The sequence below is a fragment of the Calliphora vicina genome, chromosome 2 (genome assembly GCF_958450345.1).
Source record: "Calliphora vicina chromosome 2, idCalVici1.1, whole genome shotgun sequence".
Classification (NCBI taxonomy): Eukaryota; Metazoa; Arthropoda; class Insecta; order Diptera; family Calliphoridae; genus Calliphora; species Calliphora vicina.
In genome coordinates this window covers 143331219-143342000 of record NC_088781.1, presented here as the reverse complement: position 1 = coordinate 143342000, position 10782 = coordinate 143331219, and the positions used below count along the sequence as shown (strand labels likewise).

Here is a 10782-nt window from a genome sequence, read left to right as displayed (position 1 = left end):
TCATTTAAGAGTGCAATTTTTCTGTCCAACCACATACGTACTAGGTTGTAAACTAATATGTATGTACAATATAATCAGCCTTATCATATAAGGCGTAGTCGTTTTACGACAATGACAGTTTCGTACTAGATTAAAGAAATTATTCAACCTGTTTCATTAATCTAGTACGAAACTGTCGTTGTCGTAAAACGCCTATGCCTTACATGATAAGGCTGAATATAATTTATTTTATTTTTTTTTCAATTTATTTCCTATGTATTTATATTGTTTAATACTTTTATAGAAATTTCCAATAGTAACATATTTTAACATTTATGGGTTCTAATTAAATTTGAGTTTAATTTAAATTAATAAGAGTTTTTTTTTAATTTTAGGTAATAAAGCACCATTTATTTAATATTTATTTGATAGAAGTTATTCGATTTTACTCGTAAAAGGATAACTTATATGTGATGAATAATACATATTATTTTGCTAATATTAATTGATTTCATTTACTTTTTATATGTATGTATATATAAAGATTTTTCTTTTGTATTTCATATGTATGTTTTTAAGATTTCTTTTTCAATATTTTGGCAGATTCCTTATTTATAAATATATATGTACTTTTTAATTTTAATTCATTTAATTTTTTTTTTTTTGATAAAAAGTAAGTGTATTCATATAAATTGTTTATAATATTGAAACTCTTTTGTTTCGATTTATTATGGGAAAAATTATGTTTTTAATTCTAACTTTTCGCAATACTATCAAACATTTCACATTTGTTTTTGTAAAAAAAACCTCCTCTAATTGTTCAAAGGTATTGTGAATAAGTTTTGAAAACTTAAGATTACATTTGAAAAATAAAATAATAGTTCTTATGAAAAATATTCGTTGTATTCGAAAAAATTCTATATTTTTTCCATTACCATTATATTTTTGGGCTATACTTATTCTCTTCGTCATTCAAATTGTAATTTTTGTAATTTTTAACTAAAAGTGATCATTAATGATCACCCTTATTCTATTTGGCGTAGTCAATATAGAGTCAAAAAATGGTATATGTTTCGCCGATATCGATAACAAATGGTAACTTTTGAGTATAAAATTCTGTCAATAGTAACCAGAGAATTAACTCGATATCGACAAAACATATACCATTTTTTGACTCAATATTGACGACGACGCCAAATAGAATAAGGGTGAATATAATGATATTCATATCGCTCATTTGCGGTCAAAGTGATAAACACCTTCCTTCATTGGGTAAGAAATCAATAGAAAAACATAAAATTCTCTTTACATACCATATTTTAGTTTTCCAAACAATCAAGAATATCATATGACCCTCTTATCGCTAATGTGCGATATGTATAGTTGTTTTAAGTAACGGATCTCAAATACTAATTAAAACAATAAAGCTCGTTTAAAAAATTTTATTGTTAAGTTTGTTTTTACAAAAGAAACTTGTAAACTTAAAATATGAGAAGAAAAAAAAAACAATTTAACAAAAAGGAAACAGCAAATCAACAAGAACATAGTTCGTTTTAAAAATAATTTTAAACTTAAAACTAAAGTTATTAATTTATTATGAAATTAATTAAATATGTTTTGAAAGAAACGCAATATAATGAAAATAAAAATAATGTTCACTATTATAAGGTACAAACAAAATCATTAAATAATAATTTAAATTAAAATGAAATTCACACAAACAAAAATGATAAAACTAAGAATACAAAAACAAACAATTTGATTTACTTAAAACTATGTATTTTAAAAATATATGGTTTTTATTGGATTTTTTTTTATAATAATTTTTATACTTAAACACAATAAAGTTGTTTTTTCTTTGAGTTAGTAAAGCAGTAAATTCAATACATAAAATTAAGATGAAGTACATAATATTTTAATCATAAAACAAACGGAAAAATATGTTCATGAATGAAAAATATCGATCAACACAATCATCATTGAAATTATTTTTATCCAACCAAAAATTGAGTTTCAATGTTTTACCATAGTTAAATACTATAAAGATCTTATGTGTAAATTTCGCTTTCAATGTGTATAGTAAGTATACATATTTGCTATTTACTAAATAGAGTTTAATGTTTTTTAATTACACAATATTTTATGTTTGTTCACAATTATTTTACAAAATGGGTTGTTTGAGCAATAATAATTATTTATATGTCTGTACTATGTATATAAAATAGGTTTAAAAGTTTAAAAAGGCAAAATTAAATAATTAAATTCAAAATCATAAGTTAGCAGTAAAATTTGTAATAAAGATTTTCAAAGGGGTGCCGCATTTGAATTAGCATTTAAAACTTTTAGAGATGTTCAGATGCTTTCTTAAACTATATGTATGTATGTGTATTTATAAAAGCCCTATAAAAGGGTTTGCTTTAAAAACAGGGGACTAAACTCATTAAACAAAACACCTACTAAACTCGAACCTTCATTGTGTTTTTTTTCTCAATTCCTTAATTTAAATTCAGAACAAAAACTCTCCCCCGTATTTCTGTAAAAACTTTTAGTTTTATCCATTTAATACAATACTATTCTAATCAAATACTAGTAGCACGATTTGAAGTAGTCAATCGGATATTTGAAAGTGATTTTTTGATGGAATTTATGTTTGCAAACCCTCAAATACATTATATACATACGCATATAGGGTACTATAGTCTATAGTCGATACATATACATATATATATGTATAAAAACAAAAATTAGAAAAACCAATTTGAAAATGGTAAAAAAGATGATAAGGAATTTTTGGCTGCGTTTGTGGTGGCGGCCGCCGCTGCTGCAGCAGCTGCAGCTGAAGTAGATGCACCCAACGATGGATTATTGAATGCGGCTGCTGCAGCGGCTTGTGAAGAAGCGGAGGCGGCCGAAAATGGTTGTTGATGTTGTTGGGCCAAACTTGTTAAAAGTTGAGCAAATTCTTGTTGCATGTGCAGACGTTGTTGAAGCAATTCATAATGATTTTGAGGTTTGTTGTAGACAAATTTTGAAGATGTTTTTATCATGGTGGAAGAATGCGGATTCGATGAGGAATTATTCGTGTTGGAGGAAAGTGAGGAATTAATTAAATTATTTGAACGTTGTTGTATCAATGATTGTTGCTGTTCTTGTTGTTGCTGTCTTTGTTGTGATTGTTGTATAATAGTGGTTGTAGTTTTGGTTTTTTTATTTTGTTGTTGTTGCTGACATTGATTGCCGTTGTTGTTGTTGTTGTGATTATTAATTAAGGAATATTTCGAGTTTATTATAGCCGTGGAGGACGTGTTGGATGTAGTGTTTGATTGTGTGGTAGTAGAAGTAGTAGTAATCGTTGACGTCGAAGTGTTGGTCGAAGAAGAATTTGCTACAGTCGTTGTGGTGGTTGGAGAGGCCGTTTTCAAATCATTACTTTTTGCGGTGGTCAGGTTAGTAGAGGAGGAGGTTGTCATATTTATTTTATTATTTAGGGTTTTATTAAATGTTGATGCCAAGGTAGTGGTCGTGTGGGTAACAACAGCAGTCAATTTTGTTAATAATTACGTTTGTTTAGTTTTGTTTGTCTTAAAACTAACTTGTAATACACGATTGCCCAACGTATAACCATTCAATGATTGTATTGCAAGAACAGCTTCTTCATAATTGGTCATAGTGACAAAACCAAAACCCTTACATTTATTCGTCTGCAAATCACGTATGACCTAGAACAAATAGATTTTTTTTTAGCATTGCTCTGACATTTTAACATACATATCTATATTTATTATCACTCACCTTAACGGATTGCACGGCACCAAAGGGTCCGAACAATTGCCATAAAACATTTTCTTCAGTTTCTTGAGCCAAATTATACACGAAAATACACCAACCAGAGCCATTGATGGGATTACCTGGCAACATGGTATTCGCCAAAATATCACCGGTTAACGGTGAATATCGGGAAATAACAGAACTTGAAATGAGAATAATTATTGGTTTAATAATCGAAATAGTGGAAAAATATAGTCATTTGTTAATCAAGTGAAATATTAAAGATTTATTATTTAGTAATTAAATTAAATTTCAATTAAACAATATTGCTTCTTTTCATGTATATTTTATTTTAATTTTATATATTAGATAATCTGGTACTGATGTGTATGCTGTAAAAGCATATACATACTTATAACTCATACACTAGGTTGTGAAGAGTTAACTCTATCAAACGCAAAAACCCAAGTGCTTTTGTCAAGCAATCAAGCAAAAAATAATGAAACCCATACTTTATAAACGACATCTAAATTAGCTAATGCATACTTGTTTGCTTTTATAAAATAACACATTTTTTTCGTTTCTGTTAAACAAAAGTGTTTAAAAAAGTCGTTAAAAAAATTTTGGTGAAAACAAGCATTTGGTTAAAAAATCAAAAAAAAAAAAAAATTATATAAAATGGGGCTTCGGAAAGTTTATTTTAACAGACAGACGGATATGGCTATATCGACACCGCTAAATATTTGGAATGAAATATATGCGAAATAATTTCGCAAAAGCAGTACTCTGTTTTTATTGTGGAAAACATGTGAAATACATCTGGCAACCTTATTTTTCCACACGAAATATCATATGCAGCACTTCTTTCGCACGAAATTAAAACAACCAAAAATATGGCATGAATAATTTCTTAATATCTATACAATTTTTCATATTCAAAAGTTTTTCCGTGCGTTACATTCAAACAGTTTATGAATAAAAATTAAATTATATATGTATATGTATATACATTTATATTTATTTAAATGTTTGCTTAAAAGAAAAAAATTTAATAATTTTGTAATTAGTACTTGTTTTTACTATTTTTGTTAAAAGTTAATATATTTAATTATTAAATTTAGAGCTTTTATTTGCCATTAATGGCCCCTAAGACTTGGTTATATAAATTGAAGATAAATAAATAAAAAATTTACGTATGAATGGCCGATAAGCGTATTTCCACAATTTTCTAACTTGTTTTCTTTGTAGTTTCGTCAGTTTTTAATTCTCGGGTTTCCCGACTATAAATCCCGGGAATCGGGTAGTGAAAAATTGGCAAAATTCCCGGCATAAAAAAAACCTAGTTGCGACCACAAATGAATCATTATAGAAAGCAGAGTTGATATATCCATAACAGTCTGTATGTTGAAATCAAATTTCACAAGCCCACAAATAACATATCATTATATCCGCTATGTCCAACTTAGGTTGGTATTTATTATCGAGAAAATCAGCTTATAAACGGCTAAGATCAAAAAGAGATAAATCTAAATCATATTATAATTTTTTAATAATAATATATTTGTTGCCATTTTTGAAATCGTGATCAACATTAAAATAAATAGTTTTTTTCTTGGCATTTCATTTAGAGGTTTTAGAGGAGTCTCGTATGGAAATGTAGAAGTAGAAAAAAATTTACAAAAGTGAGAGATCCAAACATTTTTTTACTAATAAAAAATTTTCCATCTCAACTAAAACTTTTTTTGTGTTGATTAGTATGTACATAAATAAGGTTGGAGCTAATCAAAACATTTTATGAATGTTATTTTTCTTACCTATATCTTCCAGCCGCTGTTGGATGTATGGCTGCTGCTGCAGCAGCTGCTGCCGCTCCAGCTGCACCAGTTGGAAATCCTCGAGTTCTGGGATTCTGTGGTGTTAAATATGCCGTCAATGGTTGGAAGGCTTTATTATTGCTAGGATTATTCGCAAATTTCACCACAATCGGTTCGGTGGCATTTTTTGGTATAGTACCATTTAAAGCTTTAATAGCTTGATCGGCTTCATGGCGTTGGTCAAACCGTATAAAACCAACCCCCTTTGAAAGACCTAAAATAATAAATAAGAACTGTGAATGTATTTAACAACTGTTTGTGTATTAATTATGAATATGCAATGCAAAATATTTAACAAACAAATTCTTGATAGATTGATAAATGACATGATTGGTATTAAGTATTAAATTAATTTTTCTTTGATTTGATTTTTTTTATTGTAGTTAATTTGGCAATGAAAAGTTTCGAAAGAAATGTATGCATTGAAAAAGTGAAAGTAAATAAATAATTATTAATAAATTAAAACAATAAAACATACCCTGATCAATAGGTCCGGCTTAACGGAACAAAACGTTTTGTGTAAATAAAATAAATAAATAAAAAATAAATTAATTTATGAAAAAATAATATTTACAAAAATAAGAAAAATGTTCGGTATTTATTTATAAAGTCTTCAAGAAGAAAATTTTTTTGAATTATCAATTAATTAAGTTTACAGGAGCGAATTTATATTTATATATTTAAAGGTATTTTCTTATATTACACATATGTATATTAGTGATTTTCTTTATTGTCTTTTCAAAAACAATTCAACGTTAATGAATAAATTAAAATTTAAGAAATCAAACCGACATTTATTGTATATAATCGCATTTAATGATTATTATTATTGTATTTTTCAATTATATTCTACTACTTACCCGTTATATTGTCACATAATATTCTTGAGGTAATTATTTTTCCATATGGACTAAATAATTGCTCCAAATCTGGTTGTGTCATGTTTTTGGGAAGACCAGATACATATAAATTAGCACCTTTAATTGATTCAGAACTGGGACGGGCAATAGACACCTAAACATTAAATAATATTTAAAAGATATATTGATGCTAGCATGTACTAGACACATATTGTCATTGCAACTACAAGAAAGAAGTCTTGTGAAAGCCATATACAAATCTCTTTGATGGTTTCAGAACCAATGGACATATTTGAGAATAGTTTGAAACATTCGATATGAGAGTTTTTGTTTTCGCAACGACCATATGCGCATATGGTCATAAATAATGTGTGCGTTTCATTTGGGGCTACTTACCTTAATCGTTTTATTTTGCAAACGTAAACCGTTTAATGAACTGATGGCCTTTTCTGCGTCTTCCTGTTTAACATAGTTGACAAATCCATATCCAAGACTTTGACCTAGAGCATGAATGAAATTAAATGAAGTGAAATGAAATGAAATGTACAAAATTGGTTGAGACAAGTACTAACCTGTTACTTTGTCCCTAATTAATTTACAAGATTCTACTTCGCCGAAAGTAACAAAGAGAGCACGAATGTCCTCTTGAGACATGGTTTGTGGCAAATAGTTGACAATTAAATTAGTTTTTGGGTCAGTGTCATTGTTGTTGTTATTCGCATTGGGATTATTGTTATTTTGTGTATTTTGAGCGGTAGCAGCTCCTCCATTTTGTTGTTGTTGACCCTCAACCATTGTGTTGCCCGTTGATGAGCTGGTAGTCATCATTTAGAAATTAATTGATGTTAAATTAAGAGAAATTGGAATAACAAATATTTTGAATTCGATTTAAACTGTCAAAGTAATTTAAAACAAACTAACTGTTGTTTAAGGGTAAAAGAACACAATTTAATAAAAGAAATATTCGATTGTCTTTAAGTTCTATGAACGAAAATATAAATTTACTTTTTGGATCTTAAAACACTTAATTAAAAAATTAATTCAAAGATAATACTGTCTGTTTACTTTCGTGTTATTTATTTCTTTATACAAATATATAAAAAAAAAGTTTTAAAATAAAATGAGCTGTAATTAAACAGAAAATAATAACGAAAATTATACAGAATGTTTTTTAAGAAACAAACATATTTTTAATGTATTTAAATAAATACCTTTCTCAAATTTGAAGACCCTTTAAAGCAACTGTTGCTACTTCTTGCAGAAGTATTGTTTTCCGTTTTATTATTTTTTTTATTAACAGAAGCAATTTGGAAAAGTTTGTTTGATTTTTCTTTTTATTTCTTCTAAAGGAAAATCGATCACAATTTGTTACAAAAAACTACTGCAATGAGAAAGAAGAAAAAACATAATATTAGATAAATATGTAAGTATGTATGTATGTATGTATGTATGTATGTATGTATGTATGTACATAAGTTTGTAATTAATTAAATGTGCGTGTATTATTCTAAAGAGGGATAATGTTTTTGCCAATAAACCGTGTTAAATTAAATTGAGGTCATTGCTAATTGTTATCATTATTGTTGCTTCCACATTAGTTGTGTCTTTGTTTGTTTGTTTGTTTGTTTGTATTTCTTAAGATCTTATTAAGTGTCATAAGTTGCTACAAATATGCATTACCAGCACAAAAGCAAATAAATGTCAGCTAACAGAAATGAAGCCATACAACAGGTCAATATGTTGTTTGTCTATGCTTTCACAAAGGTTAAGATAGTATCTAGATAGACATATAGATAGATGATTGAATTTTAACCAATACTACTGCAAACAATTTATAAATTAATTATTTAGATTCATTTACATATATAAATAAGTTATTATCTACATATACATATGTATATAAGATTAAATCATTTTCTTGATATTAATTAAGTTTTAAATCGAGATTCGACGTTAGATGTTTAGAGAAGAAACAAGTGAGGTTGTCGAAAACACAAAATCCGTACGTATGTACGTACATATGTACATATTTGCAATTGAATTATTTATGTTCATATGGATATGTGTGAATATTACCGAATAGATTATTGTAAACCTTTCTGTGAAATAATCCAATCAGCTCTATTGTACTATTAGATGCATTTATGTATGTATCTGTGCAATGAATTATTTTGTGGAAATTCTATTGAGAAATACATTTTTGAAGAAAATTTGATAATGTATAATTAAATATTTACTTTCTATAATTCGAACAAGACCACATTATGATGTGATAATGTGCGATTTCGTTCACAAGCAATAGAAAAATGCAGGAGATTATACATCCAAACATACGTACAAATGTTTGTATGTGTGTATTTATGTACATACATATATTAAAATATTTTTAGAAATATTCAAACGAATTTTACACATGTATCAATAGGTGCTGATGGAAATTTCATGTAGTAAACATTAGGGCGCATGCGTTATTTTCAAATCAACATAAAGAAAATATTATTATGATTTTCTTTTCTATAGATGCACATTTTCATTATTACAAGCAGCTGATTTATGATTGTGACAAAAATAAATACATACTCGTATATTAATGTTAAAAAATAGAAGACAATTAATTGAGATTAAGTGGAAATCTAAATATACAGTTTATTTATACGAAGAGTCGTCCAATAAGAGACAAATTGAATTTTAGTTGTTTTTATAGAATTGTTTTGTATTTGAATGTCCATATGGTACATAGTTCAGTACTTTGAATTTTTTAAGATACTACTATGTACTTTCCAGAATGAAACAAGAATTTTGAATAACTATTAAAAGTTTTTCGAAATTGAGGTTAGGAACCGTCTTGACCTATTGAAATTTTTTTAATTATTCTTATTTGATTTAAAATAAATTTATTCAAATGTCCTAACTAAGAAGCTTTTGCATTTTCATTGTTGTTTTTAATTTTTTTTATGTGTTAATAATATTATTAAATTATTTTTTATTTGTATGCATTTGATTACGAAACACACGATTTGTCTTAAAAGTTTCAATAAAAGAAATTATAAATAAACCAACGAAATAATTTTAAAAAAAAATCTTAATTTGGTAGATTCTTTTTTACAGCATTACTTTTTAGATAACGAAAATTGAAAAAGACATCAAAGCAAACAAAATTTATAACGTTTTATTTTGGAAAATGAATAAAAACTCAGAATTAAAACGAAATAAACGAAACAAAAATAAAATCAAACGTAAAGCCGAAAATTAATTAAAAACTGAAGACGTTTCTTCAACTCAACAGAACCGAAATAAACTAAATGTATTTTACGAAAAAATGCATGAAAACCACAAAATAATGAACGACGGAACATGTCTACGAAACTAAAGAGAAAATAGAAAAGTGTGGTGTAAACACAGAGGAAAGTTGATAAAATTCACCACACAGGAGAATATCTAAATTCATATATTTCTTTGTACATGTACATTAGTCTGTCCCAATGAATAGATTTTTTGCATTTCGAGCTTATTTCAGCTTTCCTATTTATTATTATTTGCGCAGTAATTTCGTGTGACTTATAATTATTTTATAAATTGTTTCACAAAAATTTCAGTCCGTAAATTCAGTATGGTCCAAATGTCAGCAAAATAAACTTTAAACTAAGAAACTTTTGACACCTTTTATACGCTAATAGGGAATTGAACACATAAATTCCATACAAAATCTGTTTAATAAATTAGGCCTTTATTCTATAATCAAAACGCTGGTTCTGTTAACGTTGATAACATAAATTATTTAATTTTTGTATTTTACAATATTTTATTTGAAATACATATTATGTAAAATAATATAAAAATGTTCTGTTATTGACGATATAAAGTGGTATTTTATAAGTGATAGAACAAAAATTGTATGGATCAATTCATAACTAATTTCATTCAATTAGTAATAAAAAGCATTTTTATATATGTACATATAACACCGTACTAGAAAAAGAGAAAAAATTCGTTAGACACGAACCAGATAATATACGCATGAAACTATAAATTAAATGGAGGAAAACTGCGTTTGCAGTTTTAAAGGACTTCAAATTTTCAAAGAAGTACATTTTTCAAAAAATATTTAAAAATACTCCTGTTGATCCAACAATAACAAATTTTATGTCAAAAGAACAAGAAGAGTTGAAAAATATTTTGTATTATCTTTATTTTATCCTGTAAGGATAAAAAGATGTCAAAAATGTCCATTAAAATTTTTATCCTTTAATATCCTTGCCAACAAATTCCTTTTAAAAAAATAGTGCGTTAAAGACCCAAAT

At 26.9% G+C, this 10782-nt stretch overlaps 2 protein-coding genes across 3 annotated transcripts; both read right to left on the bottom strand.

The window, feature by feature from the left end:
- Nucleotides 1-2723: 2723 nt before the first annotated feature.
- Nucleotides 2724-3449, bottom strand: LOC135950915 (putative uncharacterized protein DDB_G0277255). Its single transcript, XM_065500439.1, has one exon. The coding sequence runs from the start codon at nucleotides 3447-3449 to the stop codon at nucleotides 2724-2726; it is 726 nt and encodes a 241-aa protein (XP_065356511.1).
- Nucleotides 3399-9759, bottom strand: LOC135952446 (ELAV-like protein 2). Of its 2 annotated transcripts, XM_065502389.1 has the most exons (9): nucleotides 9596-9759; nucleotides 7693-7862; nucleotides 7054-7606; nucleotides 6878-6981; nucleotides 6482-6635; nucleotides 6100-6117; nucleotides 5562-5835; nucleotides 3772-3949; nucleotides 3399-3698 (listed from the first exon to the last, which is right to left on the bottom strand). In XM_065502389.1, exons 3-9 carry the CDS (start codon nucleotides 7307-7309, stop codon nucleotides 3537-3539), a joined length of 1146 nt encoding a protein of 381 aa, XP_065358461.1. In that variant the 5' UTR covers nucleotides 7310-7606; nucleotides 7693-7862; nucleotides 9596-9759; the 3' UTR covers nucleotides 3399-3536. The 2 variants fall into 2 exon arrangements, with proteins under 2 accessions (XP_065358461.1, XP_065358462.1); XM_065502390.1 differs by lacking the exon at nucleotides 6100-6117.
- Nucleotides 9760-10782: the final 1023 nt, after the last annotated feature.